Source organism: Haemaphysalis longicornis, unplaced genomic scaffold (genome assembly GCF_048455015.1).
Source record: "Haemaphysalis longicornis isolate Haplotype H1 unplaced genomic scaffold, Haemaphysalis longicornis Haplotype H1 scaffold_1, whole genome shotgun sequence".
In the NCBI taxonomy this organism is placed as follows: Eukaryota; Metazoa; Arthropoda; class Arachnida; order Ixodida; family Ixodidae; genus Haemaphysalis; species Haemaphysalis longicornis.
The window spans coordinates 339,970,664-339,993,965 of NW_027526203.1; the positions used below are offsets into that span (position 1 = coordinate 339,970,664).

Sequence of the window (23,302 nt, forward strand, 5' to 3'; positions counted from 1 at the left end):
TATATCTACTTAGGCCAAGTTGTTACCCCGGATCCCAACCATGAGGCAGAGATAATTAAAAGGATAAGACTGGGTTGGAGTGCATTCGGCAGGCATTCTCAGATAATGACTGGCAGCCTACCGTTGTGCCTGAAGAAGAAAGTGTATGACAGCTGCATCTTGCCGGTACTCACCAACGGGGCAGAAACTTGGAGGCTCACTAAGAGGGTTCAGCTTAGATTGAGGACGACTCAGCGAGCAATGGAACGGAAGATGATAGGTGTAACATTAAGGGACAAGAAGAGAGCGGAGTGGGTCAGGGAACAAATGGGTGTGGGCAGGGCATGCAATGTGAAGGCAAGATAACCGTTGGTCATTCAGGGAAACAGAGTGGATCCCTTGAGAAGGCAAGCGTGGCAGGGGGCGGCAGAAAGTTAGATGGGCAGATGAGATCAAGAAGTTTGCGGGGATGAATTGGTCGCAGTTAGCACAGGACCGGGATAATTGGAGATTAATGGGAGAGGCCTTTGCCCTGCAGTGGGCGTAGATAGGCTGGTGATGATGGTGATGATGAAGGGACTGGTACTTTATTGCGGTACCAAGTCTCTTTAAAGCTTGGAGGCCCTGTAGGGAAACGCGAAATCTATAGCAGCCTCTTGGGTGTTTCCTTTTAAACCTCAACACACTAATGAGCACATTGTAAATTGATTAGTCTTATCTTTATGATGAACGTTGGTTGCATTCTTTGAGATGGTGGTCAGTTTCGAGGTCATATAGCCGTCAAAGGTTAATTTTTTCCTTCCGCACCCCGGCGTTGTGTTGCCTGACTTATGTGTATAATCATTTGTCCTTTTCTGTTGTATACAAAATGCATGCTTCATTGGTAACGCCGCTTCGAAGTGCTGCGTGGGGTTATATTTCTGAGGAAAGGGTGCGGGGCCTCCAGAGTGACGTAGATGCAGAGCAGAATAACTTTCACGTAAAGGCAGTGAAGAAAAAAAAACCTCTCAGCCGTTTCAATCGGAAAGTTTGTATAGAACATAGATAACATGCATTCACTTTACGTGCCACGCTGTATGCAACAGGCAGCAGCCGGGCATTTCTTTTTAATATTCTGCACGTACCTGCGAAAATTTAACCTTTGATATGAAAACGTGGCAGTAAATAAGAACAGAGAGCGCAATCTCATAAAATCCACAATATGAAACTGATAAGGGACCATGAAGTTTTTGTGAGAACTTTTTTGGTTGTTTTAATTTCTTTGTGCTCGCCTCACAGACTAGTAGTTGAATCTTTTAGCAAATACACACGAATGCTACTTCTTCGCGATGATACAGTCCTATCAGCCGGTCTCACAAATATTTAGTTGTATGTACTTACTTTCACCGCTTCCTGCTATTGTCAGATACACTTGATCTCGTAACGATGATCCTGGTTTTCGGGTAAAATGGAAATTCCGTGTCTTCAAACTGTTTTGATATACGTGTAGTGAGACCACTTGAATTTAACCTGTGCAATGAGCAGACCTACCATTACAGGACTTGATCAGAATGTAATAAGAATGTGAATGAAAACCAAGAAGCACCCACTTACCAACATGAACACAGGCACGCACACGCACGCGACACAGGCACACGGCCTTTCCTCTCCTCTCTACACCCATCCCCCTCGGAGTATATCGTATATCTATAGCGTGACGGGGTTGACATGCCGGCTGGTATCTTGGTTTTCGCTTCTAATCTCTCTCTCTCTCTCTCTCTCTCTCTCTCTCTCTCTCTCTCTCTCTCTCTCTCTCTCTCTCTCTCTCTCTCTCGTTCTCACACACACGCCAGCATGAACGCACACACCAGAGCACTGAGGCAGCTCTGCGTACGCAAATTCAAAATAGAGGAAGCTACACGTACACGATCATTTCGTTAATTCCAGATGCAGGGCGCAACACGCCGAGAGAGTTTGTGTGCTTGTCGCACCACGTCATCACTGCTACTCCAGGGTCCGAGAAAGTAACTTTGCTGCAGCCTCACCAGAAATGCATCCGAGCTCGCACCAAGGCGAACCACAAACCAAAGCGAAAATGCAGGTTACATGCCCTTCTGGACAGGGAAGGTACGACACAGAGAGGCAACTTTGCCCCCTTCTATCTTGGACAAAATGTCACAGCACTTCTACAGGTTTAGGCCAGAAGCGGCACAACATTGGTTTCGTTAAAACAACGACCAAACCTTACCTGCCTGCTTGCGAAAAAGAAAGTTTTGCTTGCGAAAAGGAAAGCTTTGTTAACCGAAATATTCCGATGGTTTTACTCGTAAGAGAATCCGTACAGCCGCAGAGAATCTAGACTTGTGTGCTGGCGTTGCGAGCGCTTGATTGATACTACTAGTGTGAGCTGCAGAGATAGGGCCCGGGATGAGGAAAAATTTATCTAACTGTGCAGCCTTTTACCCATCAGAACGTTCCAGTTGCGGGTCTGAAAATGCCCGTGAGGAAAGAACCAGTCAACTAAAAAAAAAAAATCGGCGAGACGCAGGAGCCCCAGGCAAAGTGCGCGCGATGAATAAACGAAAGGACAACGTTACCGGGCGGTGCGCGCGCGCGAGATTGGAGAACTCGCTGATGAAGGCGGAGAGGGCCCGCTCATCATCATAATCATCACCGCGGAGGCGTCATTAGCCGTCGAGGGCCGCTGATTAGCGAACATGCAAATGCACAGCGCTAGATTTCGGACTCGCGCTGCCTTCCCGGCCAAGGGCTGAGAGAGAGCGAAAAAAAAACACCCACGCCTAACGGAGCGCGGCATGGAGGTGGGGGAATCATTTGCATGCAAGTGCGCTCGGGAATTGACCCGCGCGTTTCGGTGCCCGCAGCTGCAACCCCGGACCAGAGCTGCTGCCCTGCGCCGCGAGCGCCCACCGTCCTGCCCAGCGCTTTTCCTGCGCTCGGAACGAGATGCAAGGGCGCCGCACTCCAGGCGCCACTACCAATCCGCGCAAACTAGCTCGTGCACTCACGCACGCACGCACGCTGCTGCAATCCATGAGGCACATAATCTTCCAGGCGACTCCGTAGTGCACTGTTGTCTCATACGTTGGTAAATGCTTGTACATTACATGCCTGGGGTAGCTATTTCGTTTTATTTTCTCTCACCTCCCAAACACCGATCGCGTCATGGTTGTTTTGCCTATATACAGTCGTCCAAACACTTACCTTGAACACCGTTTTACACCCTTTTCGCATTCTTATGCCCTGTCATATTGTAATTTAAATCCAATCTTGACATTGCTCCGAAATCTCAGTGAGCCATTTCAGTCCCCAACATTTGTTTGCGCCCGCATTTTCAAGATATGGCCCTCTCAAGTACAAGCTACTGCTCTAGCTAAGCGTGTGGGCGACAGTATACCTTTCTCTCCCAAATACAAAAACTTAAACCCCCTTTCTTAAGGGAAAGGTCACTAACGCTAAGATTTCTCCCATGCAGCCTGAGACAAAGTCCAAAATCCAAACTGCTTCGACCGTGTCGGAATGGCGCAATCGGACCGATGTGGGCTTCAACGCGAGGGACCCAGGTTCTATTCAGACCACGGGAAGCGTTTTTGTAGCGTGCGCTACGCTGGCCGAGGTTGAGCAGTTTAGCGTGGCTCCTGGAGAGCCGTGCGTCGCATGCGCGAGGAGCAGTGACGTCGCGGCGCTCCGGAGCCGCCGCCGCCGCCGCGATTGGATTGGAATAAATTGGATTTGATTGGTTTGGAAATTGTTTTAGCGGAAGTAAGCAGGATAATCAGCTAATCCTAGACAACCAGGAAACCTAAGAATAACCAGCTGAATCTTAACTCACGCTACGTATATCGTGGCATAGCCGAGAAGCCACTGCTATTTTTTTCTTCTTGAGGCACTTGATGTGTAAGGTGGCTTTCCTGCAGGGCGTTTCACACGAACTTTGACACAAACAGTGAGGCATATAAAGCTTTGCTTTAATAACCGTAGATATATGTGACGGTTTAAGCCAGCGCTAGAACAAAATGCTGTCGCCGGCTTTGTATAACGGCTGGTTGCATGTGTGTGAGGGAGTACACAAATCAAGAAACACTACAGGAAGATGGCAACCCGTTGCAGTAATTCAAGTGCGGTTACCACTGTGACTCCGCCCATGGCAACCTATTCGAACCTTCTGAATACTTTCAGGCGACCGTTTGCGTTGGACATTGCGTTGTCTTGTGTGGGTGGCCTGAGATTATCGGTCCCCTGGGAAGAGGGCACACGGTGTACCCACCACGCTGTTAATTGGACGCACCAACGCGGCTACGCTCAGTAAAACAGTATCCCCGATTATTTATACGGTTGTTTACGTGCAAAAAAAAAAAGAGAAATACGAGCGTTCATTGCGATTATTGCGGTGTCCTTTGCGCTAGTTGTGCGAGTCCGGTTGTGCGACATACCTGTTCTGGATAACTGAGTTCACTTCACGGAATTCACAAAGCATTTCGGTGGAATCCTATGGAATGCCATACGCTGCATCAACACTGCCTTGGGAATCGAGCCCAAGATGCGCGCCTACCGGATGCAGCTGCCGTTAATTTAGTCCTGAGCAAGTGCGCTGTTCTGAGCTTTGCTGGCTTATAATATGCAGAACAGGGTGCCCCTTTCACTTTTTCTATGATGTCACCACATAATATTCAACAAATAAAGAAGTAAAACAGCATGAACAGCTCTGCGGCTTCTCACTTGCTGAGCAGTCTTGCTTTTCGGAGTGAGGTGTCGAGCTCGAGTGGAAGCCGTGATGGTCGCGTTTCTGACAGTAGGAAATTATAAAAGTCACAGTCAATACCTGGCCCTCGTTAAAGAAGCTTAGATGGTTCAAATAATCAGGAGCCTTAAGCTAAACGGCACCACATAGGCTAGGTGTGTAGTGTCGTCGCGTTGAACCTCCAGCTAGAACTTGAAAGAGGGCAACGGGTTCGCCAGCAGTCAAACGTGTCCTTCAAACGCACAATGCGAGCGACCCTAGCCAGCAATGCCATCCATTAAAATGAACTCTCTTCCTCACTTTGGCCCCAGCAATTCAAGAGGTTTATTAATTAAAAAAAAAAAACACGCGCTCATCTCTGCATGTTACTGCTCTGAGCTCGTACTGCAATCGGTAAGGGGACTCGCGCTGCATGGTGGTGGGTGTTGTGAACGTTCGGCTGGAGCTATCCGCGGCATTCTGTGCTCCGCAGAGTATTTTCCGCATATTTTCTGGCTTGTGTTCCGTAGTGAGCAGATAAACGAGAGAACAGCTCGATTAAAAAAAAATGTCTTTGTGTAGGAAAAACTCAAGGGCAAGAGGGTGATGTTTCTTCTAGTAATTTCAGCTTTCATGCTTTGTGAAAACAAAGCTTTATAACGGTAATATAGCAAAGGAACATTACCGTGTTATCTGCTTATTTGAAATATTTGACGATTAAAACTATTTCGTGGACACGGTAAACAGGGGTATAGCCGAGCGCATTTAACGCCGGAAACCTCGGAGGCACCGTCCCCATATTTGTTGCTAGTTTCATTGGCAATAATGGCGCACCCGTTTACGATGTAGAGCAACGGATGGACAGACTGCTATGAAGAAAAGACCGCGCAATGCCATGTAAAAAAAGGCCGCGTAGGCTACTTGCTTCGTTGCAAATGTCGGCGAAAACTCATGTTCTTCTGCAGCTCCTGCGAAGTAACAACCTCTCCTCTCTCCACCGCCCACATCTCACCCCTTCCCCTGCCGCCCCCTTCGTCCCACGATAAACGCGATCGATGTTTTATAAAATCAATTCAAATTTCCCGCGTCGCACTGCTCACGCGGCATCTGTTGGGATCTTTTACTACTGTTGAGCTTGGAGTGATTGCCGCCACGATATCGAGGCCCGAACACGAGCCCTTTCTGTATTTTTGGTGAAAATATTGTTTTTGACACGTTTTTGCCGTGGCAAGAAAAAAAAAGCCCGCTCCTTTCATTAAAACAACACTGCTAATATATTGAGTCATGTATTTATGGTTTGCCTCAAATACGCCTAATGTTTTCTTTTGCTGGAAAATGTTGACATGCAACGGGAAAACAGCCTGAAATTGAACCCGCAACTTAGCGCTCGAAAACTTCAGCCATGGAGCCGCCGTGGTGGCTGTTCGCAACAAAAATGATATCAGGGAGCCAGCGATGCTGCAGTTAAAACTGGATTTGTGCCCTCGAGTTTGCACAACAGAAAAACAAAGCCCTATGGTGAACTATACCGAGTTATAAATATTTCGTTTACGGGGAAAATTCGTTTAACTAAATGGTAACCATGGGCCTGAATAGAACCGTGGGCCTGAAAATTAATATGCAGAAAACTAAAGTAATGATCAATAACCTCGGGACAGCCAGCGGTTTGAGATAGGTGGCGAGGCAGTGGAAGTGGTAAGCGAATATATCTACTTAGGCCAAGTTGTGACCCCGGATCCCAACCATGAGGCAGAGATAATTAAAAGGATAAGAATGGGGTGGAGTGCATTCGGAAGGCATTCTCAGATAATGAATGGCAGCCTACCATTGTCCCTGAAGAAGGAAGTGTATGACAGCTGCATCTTACCGGTAATCACCTACGGCGCAAAAACTTGGAGGCTCACTAAGATGGTTCAACTTAAATTGAGGACGACTCAGCTAGCAATGGAACGGAAGGTGATAGGTGTAACGTTAAGGGACAAGAAGAGAGCGGCGTGGGTCAGGGAACAAACGCGTGTTAACGACATATTAGCATAAATTAAGAAGAAGACATGGACGTGGGCAGAGCATGTAATGCGAAGGCACAATAACCGTTGGTCATTAAGGGTAACAGAGTGGATCCCTCGAAGAGGCAAGCGTGGCAGGGGGCGGCAGAAAGTTAGATGAGCAGATGTGATCAAGAAGTTTGCGGGGATAAATTTCGCAGTTAGCACAGGAGCGGGATAATTTGAGAGTAATGGGAGATACCTTTGCCCTGCTGCGGGCGTAGATAGGATGATGATGATGATGATGATGAGGATGATGATGATGACGATGGCGACGACGACGGCGATGATGATGATGAAATGGTAAGCGGTCCCATACGAAGATGGCTTAAGGCATGTTAAGGGATTTCACGATCTGCGGTTTTCGACGCTGGTTCTGAATACAAACGTCCAACAGTCTTAACCCACGTGAGTTCTAGTCAGGGCTGTGCGACCAGGGGTGGTATTGTCGTAACTGTCCCTTTTGAAAACGTCCCTTTTCCGCCCCTTTCATCGTGACGTACTTCCGGTTAAGAAGTGGACGTTGGCAGCACGGAGGAAGATTGGCAGTAGGTTTGCCGTGCTTGCGCTACGTCACTTCCGGTTGTTTGCTTTTGGCCAGTCACGGCTCGCCAAAAGGGACACTTTTGAAAGGGACGCAAAAGTGGTAAAACTCGAGAATACCGCCCCTGGTCAACACCTAAATTATATAACGCATTACTGAACGCGCCAGAGTGGGCAAGCACGACAATGCCCAGCGCAGTCGTGCCTTTGGAAGGTGGCGGAGCTTGCAAGTTGGCTAGGATGGACGTGTCATTGATCCTGTGATTTACCTTCGCTAATATAGGCTGCTGTCTTTGGCTACACTCGCTGGATTTACCGCCCATGCTATACAGTCTCTTGCACATAATTCGTGGAGGGGAACAAGTGTGGATAAAGATTACGCATCCTCCAAAGCACCCCCCCCCCCCCCCCCCCAACCCTTTCAGCACTACATGTGCGAAAATGTGTCGGCAGTTCCTCTTCCTACTGATCCCATTACGCTGCTGAGCTGAGGTCTCAAGTAATGACACCCAATGGCTCCTAAGGGTCTGTCGGCCTAAGGCAGTGAATCTACGCGAGCTGAAGCATCAGAATTAGCGTGAGTGATTTGGCGCCCGTTTTACGGACGCTTTATCAATGATCGGCGCCACGAATCGCCCGCTGGGAGGCGACGATACCTCGCGGGGTGAGGAGGCAGAGCCCGCACGCGGCATTCCCAGCGGCATGTGAGTGATATGAAGGGCGCCTGGCGTGCCTCGCACACGAAGCCCTCAATCACCGCGGTGCAGGACGCTGCCGCAGGCTGTAATAACCTCGCCAGCGCCAACGACGACAGACCCCGAACCGCAGCCGACGCCCACGAGAACGTCGCTGGAATCTCGTCCCTTCCCGCGCCTCGTTCTTGCGCCTAAGCTACCCCGCCCTCCCTCCCCTCCCCCTCCGCCACTTCACCCGCCTCGCATCTTCGGTGAGGCCGCCGAAAGCGCAGAAAGTTTTGATGAAAACTTTCTGCTAGGGCTGGTGGGTAAAAAAAAAAAAAGGAAGAATAGATGGACAGGAAAAGTGAGACGGGAAAGGAAAAAGAAAACACGAACAGAAATATTACACTTCTTGATTTATTGCCAATAAGACGCGCCAACTTTCGCGCCTTCAAATTGTCCCCATTCTAGATTTCCTTTCTCCCATTTTCTCGCGTTCTCTCACTTTCTCCCTCCTTCACCTATTCCTGCCAACATTTTCGCCTGGAACTATTTTGACTGTATTTTTATTAAACATTTAAACAGATCTCCGCGTGCCTACGGGTGCTGGCGTGCGGCACAGAGGAGCCTTGAAAACGCGCTATGCGCAGAGGGAAAAAATAAATAAAGACAAACTCTTCGCAGGCATGAAGAGATTCCCCAAGTTCGCTGACAAAAAGATTTTTTTCTTTCGTGGTATCACCCCGGTCGAACTAGGAAGATATAGAACTCGGTGCGCCCTCATAAGTAGAAATATAAATGACACCACGCTGCGGATTATGTTTTATTTCCCACTCTAAACGCATCGGCGGTCGCCGCCGCCACCGCCACATCCTATTCCTCAAAGAGTACTCGTCTAAATGTCGTCTGGAATCTCATTTCGACTCTCATCTTTACCGCGAACTTATAACACTGACACCCGGGCAAAGAGCGCAAAAAGAGAAACAGAAGCCAAGAATTTCACCAACTTCTCCTCTTTCCTGTCTTCCTTTCCTCCTCTCCGAGTCTTCCACGTCGTAGCAGCGGAAAAGGCCTTTTTTGCGGCAATGCTCTACTCTGCCGCCTTGAATGTCGTCGCCGGCTGGCGCCTCCCGTACTGTTGGCTTCGCTGCGAAGTGATCCTCAGTGCGGCGAAAACCACTTCTGCGGTCGAAAGGCGCGCATTGCGGTGGAATGGCAGAACATTGGGTTCAGGGCACACGCTTTACGTGGCCGCCGAAGCGAGAAGATGAACAAATAGGGCGCAAGGGCGGCAGAGAATGGAATTTCACCGCTCCTGAAACGAGAAAAGAAGCCACAGCCGAGAATTGTCTTCAAATGTCTTCCCGCGCGCCATCCCTGCGCCCCCGAGGTCATTGGCTGCTTCAGGCGTCAAATCGAAGGCGCGCACGCGGCAGCATTCCGCCGCGAAAACACTTCAGCTGCAGCTTCTTGAATGGTGCTCGGGAAAAGTGGCTGCGCACTGCCAGCTTTCAGGCGCGCATCGGGTTGGTTTTGATGTTTCCGCTTCCTGAAATAGTCGCTTCTTCATTCAATATTGAAATAAATGTTTCGTAGTTTGCGTTCAAAACATGTCGCTGCTTCCAGAAATAGTCGCTTCTTCATTCGATATTGAAATAAATGTTTCGTAGTTTGCGTTCAAAACCAATGAACATTTCCTTTTTCGGGATTGGACATCCGCCTTTCATAAATTGGGGCAATAAGAGGAGCAAGGCATCTGATGTCTATACTTACCTTCGAGCACAACTGAGCGAAACGAACGAAATGACAATTAGACCCACCAATTTTATATGCCAAAGTTTCTATGCAAAAACAATGTAGTTTTTTTTGTCTTTCTTTTCGCGGAAAGGACCTATGACGGCCGTTCTCTCCCCTTCCACCATTCCCCTGAAATATGCAACTAAATATGACGCAGTGGCGTCGAGTCATTATCGCCCTAATTTTTGTTTTGATTTTGTGTTTACACGGTGCGAAATGAACTGGCAGTTTACAGTTAAGTGCTGAGATTGACAAATGTTCAGTACCATTTTTTTTTGTTTTTTGTTGTTGTTTTTTTTTTTTTGCTGCTGACAGCAGTTACTGGGACAGCCCGCCAGGTAATTTATCTGTGATTCTGTCTGCATGGTCTGGTGCTGTTCGCCGCTTACAGTCAGCTAAAAAGTGAGTGTGAAACAGAAAGAAATTGGCATTATAGGTGGTTAGGCTTAGAACGCTGTCAGCTGTTGCCGTAGAAGCAGCAAATAATAAAAAGGAAGTGAACGGAAAATTAAGTGGCATTCGAACCCCATTCGGTGTTATCGAACCTGGACGCTGTTCGGCCACGGCGTGTATATCTTCTAACACGACATGCATTTATTTTGTTCATTTCTGAAGCTTATATTGGGCTATTCATACGTACAGTTGGCACTACACTTGACGGGAACTTTACTCTATTTTAATCGACTCTACATGGAAAATGTTGATTGATTGATTGTTGGGTTTACCGCGCCGCCGCAACGCAGGCGATGAGGCGCGCCGTAGTGGAGGGCTCCGGATTAATTTTGACCACCTGGAGATCTTTAACGTGCGCCGAAATCTCGTACACACAGGCGTTTTTGCTTTTCGCCTCCATCAGAAAAGCGGCCGCCGCGGCCGGCAATCGAACCCGTAACCTCGTTCTCAGCAGCGCAACGCCTTAGCCCCTAATCCACCACGGCGGGTACCTGGAAAATGTTGACGCAGGGCCTTTAAACGATTATAGGGTATGTATAATTGCGGGCCGCTTAGATATTAGACCTACGCCGCAGATGTGTCTAAATTACCTTGTGAGAAAGTTTGATAAAGCCAAACTCTGTTTGAAAGGATGGGGCTCTAGGCAGATTTGGGGCCGACAATACATTAGACACCAAATTAAACCTTGAAGAGAGAAATATGAATCCAGACACACATTTTCCAGACGGCAATAACGATAATTTATGATTATCATTGCCTACTTTCTTTCCAGCGGGTTGATGGCATGTCTCTCATTTGTCCAGCAGCGCCTCGGGAGGTAGTGGCGGTGACGTTGACATTGTTTACCTTCCAAGCGAAGGCTAGTAGCAAAAATGAACTTGTAAAAAAAAAACTAGTTTGAAACCAATTCGGGCGTAATCAATACTTTAAAAATGCCGCAATTATTAAACTTATCGAGCCAATTTTTTTCTTTTCACCGGGCCTCACTCGCCCCTTATGATAGCAGGGTAAAAATCAGACAATGCTTTAAAAAACATATTGTCTAATAAAATTCGCTCTGCACGTAAATACATCGTTTTTATAGGTGTAAGGTTAGGTTTTCGCTCCCCCTATAGTCTAGGGAATAATGAGACAACTGCGTAAACCAATTGAAAATTGGTAATCTTTTTCCCGAAACAGCCTTATAATTGTTTACCTTTCGCATGGAGAAGCTTACTATTCCGCAAACTTGCCTCAATAAAGAACATTGAGTTAGGGCGTCTTTAGAAAAACTGCTGAACGTGTTTCGCATGTGATGGATGCTGGGAAACCCTTTCCGCGTGAACGATCCATTACACTTCGTGTACGACCAGTTATTTGGAGACAGCTACGTCATTCAGTTGATTCTCACTAGTATTCACACCTCTCTGCCGGAAAGGATGCTCCTTCGCCAATGTGCAAAAATGCTCAGTTTAGCTCCATAGTTTTTCGTTTAGCTCAGTTTAGCTCCAAATTATTGATAGCGACTAAGTGCGATCATCGGAGAAATAATGGAACCCCGACATTACGGCTCCTGCAGTAACTGCGGCACCATTGTCTCTTTGTTATGGTTCATGCTGCATTATTGGCACTTAAATGTTGTCGATTTTATGCAAGCACTACACCTGCGTTACGGAAAACTCCTGGATGATCGATCAGTGCGACCATATAGGCGCAGATGCAGCAAATGATCGCCGACAGCATAAAACGTCACCCAAAGAACACGATCCAACAAGCGTGGCGTTTTGAGCCCTGCAGAATCGCGTAGCTCAATTTGTAGCCAAATTTATGTTCAATATTCCGCAATCGTTGAATTTACTCCGTCCGTTGCAAGTACCGGTCATCTTGGTGCACTGGGGCAAAGCAGGTGTATGGGAGTCTCGTAGCGAAGGCAATCGGCAAAAACAACGATATATCTTTCTTGGGCTACTTAAACCCAGAAATTTTGCTTGTCTGTCTGTCTGTCTGTCTGTCTGTCTGTCTGCCTGCCTGCCTGCCTGTCTGTCTGTCTGTCTGTCTGTCTGTCTGTCTGTCTGTCTGTCTGTCTGTCTGTAACTAGATTCAGCCACCCGGCCAAAGTGAAACAAAATCTACGTAATAGTCTTATACACTCACAGACAAATCTAAACATTTAAGTCCGGTGTCAATGTTCATACTTGTCAACACTGTTGTACAAGAACAGTACATTGCGCGAATTTGAGGCAGAAAATCAATACATAGGTGATATTTCCAGTATCCTTTTCTAAAAAATTCATGGATGCTTGGTTTTTGCGATATCAAATGAAATACTACATCAACTGCAGAAAATCGGCGCCTGGTGCTGCCCGCGCCACTATAGCTTCTGGTGGCATTTTAAGAAATTAAGCGGCAACAGTTACGAAAGGTTCCACTAGATAGTTACCACGTTCCGCTTGGAACTCACGTGGATTAAGGCAACGTGGTTCTATAAACGTTGAAGTGGGGCGCGTCGAGTCACGCGCGTCACCGCTGTATGGCAGGGCTGGCATCGAGGCACCCGGCCTGGAGCAGTGTAACGCGGTAAATTTAAATTGACTTGAGCAAACCTTTAGTGTGTTTACCTTGGGAGGAGCGCGACATAAGAGGAACAGCATGAGAGGTGAGAGGGAAAGCAAAGGGAGTCATTTACTAGACAAATGTCGATGAAAGACTATCGTCTTTTGTCGACATTTGCAACAAAAGGAGCAGATACGTGGCCAATTTTGGAAATGCAGATTTTCGCTTGAAAACCTTAATGGTGCGATTCAACAGACGGCGATAAATGTTCCTGAGCACAAAACGGAAAAAGGAGCTTATTAATGGTTCAGCCCCGTGTTAGCGCGTTCAGGAGCTTGCTTGCCCGTTGCTCACTCCAAGACAATCGTGTGATTCAGCTTAAATTACAATGCCCTCCAGTGACAAATTCATGCCGCCAACAAATCAAATTCGGCGAATGACTGTAACGTGCATGCAATTTGGCTTAAACGTGCAATCTACGCTGTGGTGCTGTGCAATGCAGAACATCATGCGTGCGTGATGCCAAATCAAAATTTTGAGCCAAATCGCATGGCAGACCTCGGAATTCTATGAAATTTTATTGTTGGCTGCATGTATTGGTCAGTAGAGTACATTGCGGTGAAGCTGGACCACAGGGTTGTCTTATTGTGCAAGGCAACAACCTCACAATTACGAACAATAAACTAATTTTGCCGTAGCTACATTTGGGCCGTTGTTATAGCCTACAATCATCACGACATCGAAGTATGCGCGAAATGGCATGCGATACTGCGAACCGCACATCTATTAAAAGGCTTTTTGAGATGATAAGCAATAAATATCTGCGATTTCTTTCGTCTGACGGCCCTTGTTAAAAACTGTAGAGCGCTTTGTCGACGGCGACTTTTGTATTTATTTGTTTATTTTCCTCTCGGCACTTAAAAATTCTCCCGTAACGTCCTCGTTAAAATTCGAATTCGAGGACGGAATAACTTATTGACTGCTCTCATAATCACAATATAGGAGTAGAAATGAGGTCTGTCTATTGGGCAAGCTCCGCTTGTCCTAACCCTGTAAAGGAAAGTTCCTGTAAAGGAAAGTTCCTGTAAAGGAAAGGAAAACCCTGTAAAGGACCAGATTTAGGGATTTCCCCTAAATCTGGTCAATTAACACTTGTCCTAACCCTGCAGGTATTTTTGTACAGTTTTAAGCAAGCGTTATTGTCGTTTGAAGGCTGCGATGCGTGGACGCAACCAACCTAACCCTTTAAAGCGTAGGCTTGATATCAAATATTATAGCGTTGATGAATACGAAGCCCACACTAATTCACTTCGGGCCGTGTGCATCACCGCTGGGCAACCGAATGGTCAATAGCTGCAACCGATGGTTAGTATTCGGGGAATGAAGAAGCCCAGCGTACGGATCATTGTGAACAATGCTGCCTGTGTAGTGGCATTGCGCAATGCACGCTTGATATCTTGCATATGGGCGAAACGTTAGAGGGGCGGACAACATTTCAAGCCAAGTCGCATGCTCGCCCCTGATATTAGACGAATTTTGATACTTTGGTAACACGGATCGGCCATCCGAGTGAGCCGTTCCCAGGCAATCTTATGTTAATGTCGAATAGTTCAGCGTTCTTCAAAGGCTTAAAGGGAAATGTTTGGCATCACTGAGCGCTTGCACCATCTCAAGTAAAAAAAAAAAAACGTTTAAGTGTCGAACTTAGCGCACTTTGACCGCAACAAAATATTTCAGAGCAACTACATTTAGCATTCGTAGTGGCCTTCAACACATTTGGGGCGCAGACTGAATTCAATACCGCTTAGCATGGGTATTTCTAAGTAAGATGTATCTGCAGGAAGAGAAGGGTTTTCAGAGCAAATTTTTTTTGCGTAATTACGTTGCTTGTGTATATTTGTGGTAACGCTTAATTCTACTGCGATCAACAGTGACAGACAACGAACAGTACGGTGAACAGCATGCAAATGTCTGCGGTTCTCGCTTACGTTTCGATTACGGAAACATAGCAGTTAGCTCGATCTTTGAAGTTTCTGCAGTGTACTCTACGCCTGGCCATGGGAATTCATTTTTAAACGGACCACCTAAATGTTGTAGATGCATTGTTGAATGGAGCTCTTGCTTACTTAGAACACCCCAAATGCGTGCCGCAAGTGCACTAAAACATCGCAAAATTTGCTGTCTGCCTTGCGTTACTCTGGTACAATTCATGGACATATAGCAAGACGAAAGAAACGTCTGAAGTAACCAGCTTCCGCTGCGCTTCCCAGAGTCTTAAACGCAATAATGAAAAGATATAATTTCCGGTAATTTCAATGCTGGCCACTCCTTTAATAGCCCAGCTTCGATGATGCGACGAAAATTGAGAAAAGACAGAGGCAGAACGGTGTCACTAAATAATGGATTGGGTGGTAATAAAGGTTACAATGAAAGTGCGTCAAAAGTCGAATCGGCGGGTCAGAAACGCAGCTACGCTGCGGCCATGGGCGGCGGCCTGCGTTGACGGGGGGCTCTTCTCCCGCACCCCCCAAAAAACCCGTCCCAACTCTCGCCTAGCGTTGTACATACCACGTGTGATTGAATGCAGATGGCCAGATTACTTAATTGCCCTGGGGACGTGTTGCGCCCCGTAAGGGCGCTGCGCCGCAGCGCATGCTCTTCGCCAGCCAACCCCGCTGCTATTACGCCATCGGCGAGGCACACACAATCAGGCTGGCCATTAACAATGCACGCCACCAGGGGCGCTGTCTGCCCGAGCCCCTTGCGGAACGAGCTGGCAGGGCGCCGGGGGCATGCGATGCCCGCGCGCGCGGATGTAAAGAGAACCTCCCCTAGAGCGGAAGCCGCGATTGTCCTGTGCACCTTGACGAGGTGAAGAATTGGCGAGAACAGAACAGAATAGGAGCACAGCTACACACCTACTCTTTGCAAACGCAGGCTAACAACCACCCCTCCGTGGATGACATGTTTTCCTTTGGAAGAAACTCCAGCTTTCCGGCTTCCATTAACAAATAACCGCATGCCTCTTTGAACAGCCTAATAAAGAAAAAAGCCCTTCTCCAACCTTTAACGGTAGTCGATTTCAAATGCCACCACTAGCCAACCTGAGTCGCGTACTGTGCTGCCACGGGAGATAATCTCTGCGGCACCTGCACGAAACACCCATCCTGCTCCGCTTGAGACACAAAAGAAAACGTACAGAGGAATCGAGAAGTATTTTGATATTCCGGAGAAATCTCCTTTCTTAAGTTTTATTTATAACGAACCACCGGCGTCTCTCACCGCGTAAGCATGCCTTAACTAAGAATTTATTGCTTTCAACCTTATCTAATATATATCGCGCCGTCGTGTACTAGCTGCGCATTTACTTTTTGAGGAGAAACCTGATGGCGTACTTGCGTACGTAAGCATAGACTTTTGTTGGGGCCCGGTGAAGAAAACATCATGGGATAAAAAGCATCAGCTCTTTCGCGAAAATACTACTGGTTCTTTGGAGTCTTTTTAAATTACCCGTCGTATGTTTTTTGTGCCTGCTCCTTTGAACTGTGTTGCCGTGTGTTCACGTCAGGAAAGGTGTGCGTTAGCTTTAGGAAATGTGTTCGAGAAATTTCCCTAACAATGTTTTCCAAAACAGTACTCCCCAAGCAACACAAAAACACTGTTCTAGTACAGTACGAAGGAATGGTCGATAATGTCATTTTGCCATACTGGTATTTTTGGCGAAATTGGGTGTCCGAAATGGTCGTTTAAAACTCGCCGTCTCCTCTGAATACAGTCAGTGAAGTCATAAGTCTGTTGTACTTAAGTGCCCATTTCCTCCTGCAGTATTTGGCTCTTAAACGACATAAGGGAAGGTAATGTCCTTAGAAATATGCCATGGCGAGTCAATATTCTCAGCCATCTAAACCTTATTATAGTAATAAATTTTCTTTGTTATCTTTTTTTGTGTGCGCACGTCATACGAAGGGAGAGGTGTAGAGAGGGAGGATGGTTAACTGCAATCAGTTTTATACCTTTGCAAAGCCCGCACTTTCCGATCAGGCTTGGAATTTGTCAGTACGGTTCAGCTGCCCCAAACGCAACGGGAAAAGACGATAGCTGACTTCGTCGCGACATCGAATATTTACACTTCTAAATGGTAAAAAATATCGCTGTATTACTGATTCGTTTAAACGACGGTAGTCAGAAGCACTGTTGTCACGTGTTTGATCTATAATTGCCGTAGCGTTTATGCAGTGTTGTTGAAGCAATATCCTTACTACAAAAGCTGCAACAGTATCCCAGGTTGGGGCCAAGCCGCAAAAATAAAAAAAAATAACGAATCCTTTACTGATCACCAATGGCAAGGGGTGGGCAGCTTTCGTCGGCAGCTTCACAGGAAAGGGTACGGAGCCACGAACTGAACAGCAAAACTGCCTTTAAGCACTGCAAATCCTAAGCGCCGGCATGTGACAAACAGCTGTGCGAGAGCCACAACAAAAAGGAAAAATAAATTCTCTTCGTTGTATCTAAATATTGCCATTTTCTTCCACGCGTAACCAAGTTTTCAGTGCGAAAATCCGCAGCTGCTTCTTGCAGTCGACAGCAGTGTAGCAGGTGAATAAAATTATCGCGATCATTAGGCGTTCATACCGAAAGGGGTGTCTTGACATCGAGCAGTGCGGGAAGCGCGTGCTTCCAATCCGTGCGCACGTGTCCCTCCTGGCGGCCCTAAGGGTTCACTGTCGATGGCTATTCACTGAAACTCGGCCCATTCATCTCGCGCCCACGAGCGTGGCTGAACGCAGGGCCGGCAGCAGCGCCAGGCGGGTCCCCACCCCCCCTCCTCCCCGCTCCCTCCGGCCTCGCCGCGCCGGCAGCTCCCGCGAAAAATTACTCGCTGATTTAGTCATTGAGAGCACGAGGTGGCGCATAAAAGAGCAACAGAAAAGAGCGACATATTGAATGTGTTACGCGATGGGTTCGCTGCCGCGACGTGGCACGTCCGCCCGGGCCCTCCTCCCGCGTGCGGCGGGGGAGGCAGGCAGATCCTCACATCATGAAGCACTGATCACGGCAATCGTCGGCGCAATTGCTCTTTTACATGCAGCCCGGCTGCCGGGGACACTGAACGCATTTGATGCTCGCTCAAAGAGCTTTGCTTCGTACGCCCGTATATAGGGGGGACAGTGACGGCAAGTGTGTGTACACGTATAAATTCTCTGCCTAAGCGGAATCGGGCGAAGATCTGAAGGTACATTTGCCACGTGGCTTACGCAAGGAATCGACGATGAGCGGCGTGTAAACAACCGTTTTTTTCTCTGACTTTACTGTTTTATCGTTTCATGCCATGCTTTTTGTTTCCAATTTCGTCTGCTTTTATTTGACCACCATTATCACACTGAAATAGGAGCTATTTGTCGCTTCTTTACGTGCTAATCCGGTTTCAGGTTTCATTCACCTAATGCCGCAAATATATGAACAAACCGCTGCTAATTTCTTCTTTGTGTTTAGCGCTGATTGGTGTGGGTTCCGAGATTAGTTTCTTTTTTCTTTTTCTGCGTCGTATTCCTCCTTGCTTTTTGTTGTATCGTTTTTCTAGGGCTTAGACGGCTTGTTAAGCTCATAATTAAATATAATTTGCAGCTTTAGAATAAGTAATAGATATATCAGGTTCGCATATAATTGGCCTATTTTTATACTGTTGCTCATTACTGGTAGCATACTCTCTCTCACATCCCTCATTTGTAACGATTTAATGGTCTCTTTACTAGTTATGTTTCATTATAGTTCCTACAAGACACAAATTAACTGAAAACATCATTACCTAAGCGTTTGCGAACCCGACGCTCCAACTCAAAACGGCTATATTACACGTGGAGTGAGATTCGGCGCCCATCCGAGGCGTTGTTGCACATCACACGCCTTTAATTTTCGGTTTTGATAGTTTGATAACGCCCTAATCTTAATCTTAGTACTCTTCAAAGAAGCCTCTTGTGTAAAAACTTCCCTTCCCTGAATACGTTCATGGACCGTAAATATTCTTGCTCAGCGGTCCTGCGTTCTTTACGGTGGAACGCGCTAAAAAACACCGAGCCAGCTTTCCAGTGCTCGTGGTAAAGTTAAACTTGCCGCCTTGGCATTAGGAAGTGACCACGTGTCTTTGTTTCTTCGCAGGCGAGAAACCACACAAGTGCGCCGTGTGCGGCAAGGCGTTCAGCCAGTCGTCGAACCTCATCACTCACAGCCGGAAGCACACGGGCTTCAAGCCGTTCGCCTGCGATGTGTGCGGCCGGGCCTTCCAGAGGAAAGTGGACCTTCGCAGGCACAAGGAGACGCAGCACGCCGACATACGACCCATATAACAATGGCGCGCAAACTCCTGTCGACGTCCTCGGCCGTCGCTGCACCGTTTCCCGCTCCACTCATGTGGCGCTATACATGCTGTGCGCGCCACCTGGACTGGAAGGCCGGGCACTGTCTGGCTGGCGCGTTTCAAGACTAAATTACGGCTGGCCACGAAAAATCAAGAGCCCTCGCAGCCCCCCAGACATCGTGAAGTACAGTGAGGTCACAATGCACAGGAACTCGCTAACACAGCAGTAACTTTGCAGAAGGTTGACCACGTATCTACTTACGTTGTGAACGTCGGAGTAGGTTCACCCAATGTTGGCCAACTCGTCTCCAGTTTCGTGGACTAAACGGCTCGTTTAGTGTGTCGCACGTTCTGACTACTGTTTCGAACCTCGCGTACCAATTGCCTGCTCTGTTTGCTCTGGTCGAAATGGCGTAGTGGTGCTGGCTGTTACGTGATTGTATCCCGCAATAGAACGCGCTCAGAAGCGCCCATCACGAGGCGGCGTAATTAAATCGATGCTTCGTGTCACCATTTGAGCAAAGCTTGTCAGAAACGAATACGAACGCAGAAAACGATGCCGTTGGGCACACTTGCCCTCGTAGTTAAAGCACAGGGGCATCTTGGAAAGTGTCTGTACAACTGTACGAGGAAAACGAAACTGACCATGACCTGCTTGTTTAATCTTCCACCACTCCCCGGAATGTGTTGGGTTGCAAACCCGTTTTTAAGAAGCATCGGCTTCATTTGCCGTGGTCTCTAACGTTGCATGAAATTCCTAAGTGATAAAGCAGCAAGTTTAGGGTGGCATTATTAGGGAAGTCAGAGGAATAATCTTGCTTAAACTCCAAGAGACAAGACATTGGCATGCACAAAATCTAAAACTGGAGGGTCGAAAGGTGAATGCAAGCTTAGGTTGAGAGAACTTGTAATAATTATATTACTTACATATAGGTAGTCGTACAATAACGGTGGGCGAACAAACTACGGCTCCTGGAATGCGTTTTACGAAGTTGAGGACAAAATGATGGTTAACTTGGCTAGAAGATGAGAGGTTATATCCTGTACGTGTACTCTTCTTTTTTATTACACACAAAATAGATGTTATATTTCTGCTAATACTAAGAATACCGCATTACAAGGAGCAAATTTTAGTCAATGTATTTTATCGCTCTAGTCATATTCGCTTCATTTATTTTCCCGCCCCCTCCCCTTCTCTGCTCAGGCAGTTACGTTCGCTTTCTTAGCATGAACACATTAATTATCTCGTGCAGATTTGGGCGATGTTAACTTCCCGGACATTTGTTTTAAAGCGAACACTTGTCTAAAACGCGTTGAGGCGCTGTGAGTTAGAAAGCAAAGTCGCGAACGCTGCTGCCTATAGATCACTGATCATTACCTGTGTTAGGGCTTTTAGCGTCGTAGTAGTGTTCGCGTCGGAGAAGCAAGATATACGTGCACTGCTGACGACGGCTGAATAAACGTCAAATGATGGAATGGTACCAAAAAGGCGATAAACAGAACTGTAATATCATGGATCCATAGATACGGGCGTCTCATGTTGTTGCAGAAAGTACCGATCATTTTGAGTTATTGCTTCCAAACATTTTTTATACGCGAAGCATATGGTGACAAACCTCGGGAGTGTATTTGTTTTTTATGGCGGTGTATGTGTCGGGGGGAGGCGGCTTGCTTTTTGAAGCCGTTTTATACTGCTGGGGGAACCGTAAAGCATTGAAAAAAAAGCATTTATGCCTTAACAAAGATCATGAACACGAAGTACATATACGCAAAACCTTTCCAAACTACTAGCATTACTGAAACGGCTCATGCATCTCAACATTATTTAGCGCAAATGAAATCTGAGGAATATTTGGGGCAAAGCGTAAGAACATAGCCTAAAGTACCAGGATTTCTAAAAAAAGCACGTTTGTCTGGTTCTTAAGAAGGCAAAAAAATGGTTAAAGACGGTGTCCAAAAAGGCGCGTTAAAGTAGAACAAAAAAAAAAAAAAAGAAGGAAAATACGCTGGCTCGCGCAGTCTGCTCGAGAGGCACCAACTGCAGCGTTAGGCTGGTTTAAACCACCCATATCGGCCAATTCCATCCGGTCACTGTATAACTGCGTAAAAAAAAACAGACGGAAACGAGACACCGCTGTGGGCTTCCGCTGACCGCATGAGCGGCGCTGCTGACATGTACCAACCCCTGCGGTAGTGAGTGTGGCACACTGTTCGGGGGATTTGGGACCAACGGCCGTTCCTCCGCTATACTCATTCACTTGGTCCCAGGATGCCTCAACTTAAGATCAAGATCGTGGGAATAAACTCTTACTAGTCATGTCACACAGACTTGTTTTGTCAGACGAAACTAACAATCGCGCAAGGAAAATGTCGTTATGCGATCGATTGATTTTATCCTTCACACAAATAGGGGAACAGCGCAACACAGACCAAACACAAGAAGAAGGAAGTGACAACCACGAGTGACAACCACAAACAGTAACATGCCAGTGCTCGTGGTTGTCACTTTCTTCTTGTTGTGTTTGGTCTGTGTTGCGCTGTTCTCCTATTTTTAATCATGCAACAACTCGTCCAAGCCTTAACCCTTGCATCCTTCGCACCCCCCTGAGAAACTTCACATTTTATTTTTTAAGCTAAAGTGAGTCATCCCCATTTTTTTATTAGGAGTACTTAGTGTAGCACTTAAAGATCACCCGGCTTTCGTCTAGCCGGCTCGTTTTGCTGAAGATGAGCGCAAGCGTTGTGGCAGTGATGGTCTGCAACAGTAACATGCAAGGACTGCCATCTGAACGTCTTAGGACTACCTAACTCAAAACTCAAGGGGAGTACTAGAGAAAGAATGAAGTTCCGGTGACTAAAAGTTTTCTTCGGCTTTTCCATGTCTGTGGAGGGTATTACTTCCTTGTACATCGCTGTGGTCGTATCGGGTGAGAAGGAAGCCGGAAACGTTCTCCAGGAAGTCCTGCTTCATATTCTGTGGCGACTCCAGGGGAAGAGTGCTGGTCGGAGGCGAGTTTACCCCCGACTCGCCGGCGGACGGGATCTGGGGAGGATAATTAGATGTTACACACGCTTTGCTCACAAATACGCCTAAACTCAAAGCTATTTGCCCAGGGCAGCTCTAAAAGCTACATACGTAGAGTGAACGTAAGAAGAAAAAACGCTTAAAAGTTCAGTTTCTTAGAACTCGCCACCAGATACCCATGACGATGACGCACAGCTGGAGAAGGGTAATTTTGTGGGGAGCCTGTTGCGGTAACTAAAGCTTAAGTGGTTCCAAACTTCCCGCTTTCTTTCCGTGTGGCAATAATAGTCAGGCCATGTGCTATGTTAAGAAGTCTCAAAATATACGGCGTTTAGAGCGCCTAAGCAAGAGTGCGTGCGCTTACATCCGTTGCTGGAGCCGGCAAGCATTCGCACCCAGCTGAAGCACCAAGGGGGTGAAAGAGATTCAGTGCTTGCATCGGGGTCAGTCCACACAACGTGCAAAAGCAGCTATGCCGCCTGTGGTATCAAGAGTTCGATGGGCTTTGACGCAAAGCCCGTGCTCCGTCGTCCGTGATTGCTGTGCGAAGCTACAGGCGGCCAGAGTAGGTGCTTGACGCCTCTCCGGCAAAGTCGCTGCACGCCAGTGCGCTTCGCGCCCTTGTACAAAGCCTCCTTCCAAATGGGTGCGTCTTTTCACGTGTACAGCATACGCAAACATTGCATTAAACAGTCGCTGCTCTTTGTCATTACTATCTAGTCTTGCTTTAGCACACAGGCGCAGGTAAAAAAGAGAGTGGAATACTTGTGAGACACTTCTAAACACCACCAAAGATTGTGAAAATAAGTGAACAAGGTTGTGTGTCTACTGTAAAGACGCGTTGTTTCTGTTTTATTTTTCATGATGAACATGTTGCTGAATAAATTCTCCTTGGTGTTTGACAGAAAAATGTTGTGTATCTCTTATTCATGTTCCCCTCTCGTAGCCCTTTTTTCCCTGTTTGTGCAGCCGCGCCTTTTGCTTCACTGTCCGTGCAGAGAAAAAAAAGAGGTCACGGTTGCTGTTGAACACCTTTATTTCTCCTTTATTTTGCCTGGATAAGGAGGCCTTCAGAAACGAGAAAAAGTTGATGATTCCTAAGGATATTATTATAATATGGAAATGCGGAAGAATGCGAGTGATTGACATTAGGATAACGAATACTCCATAGCGCCG

General features: G+C 47.1%; 1 protein-coding gene across 1 annotated transcript in view; it reads left to right on the forward strand.

The window, feature by feature from the left end:
• Positions 1-23,021, forward strand: part of LOC144152956 (uncharacterized) — a 103,141-nt gene extending 80,120 nt beyond the window's left edge. The window contains exon 5 of the mRNA XM_077684551.1: positions 18,903-23,021. Within this exon, the coding sequence (XP_077540677.1) occupies positions 18,903-19,090 (188 nt within the window). The 3' untranslated portion in view covers positions 19,091-23,021. The remainder of the gene's footprint in view (positions 1-18,902) is intronic.
• The last annotated feature ends 281 nt before the right edge of the window (positions 23,022-23,302 follow it).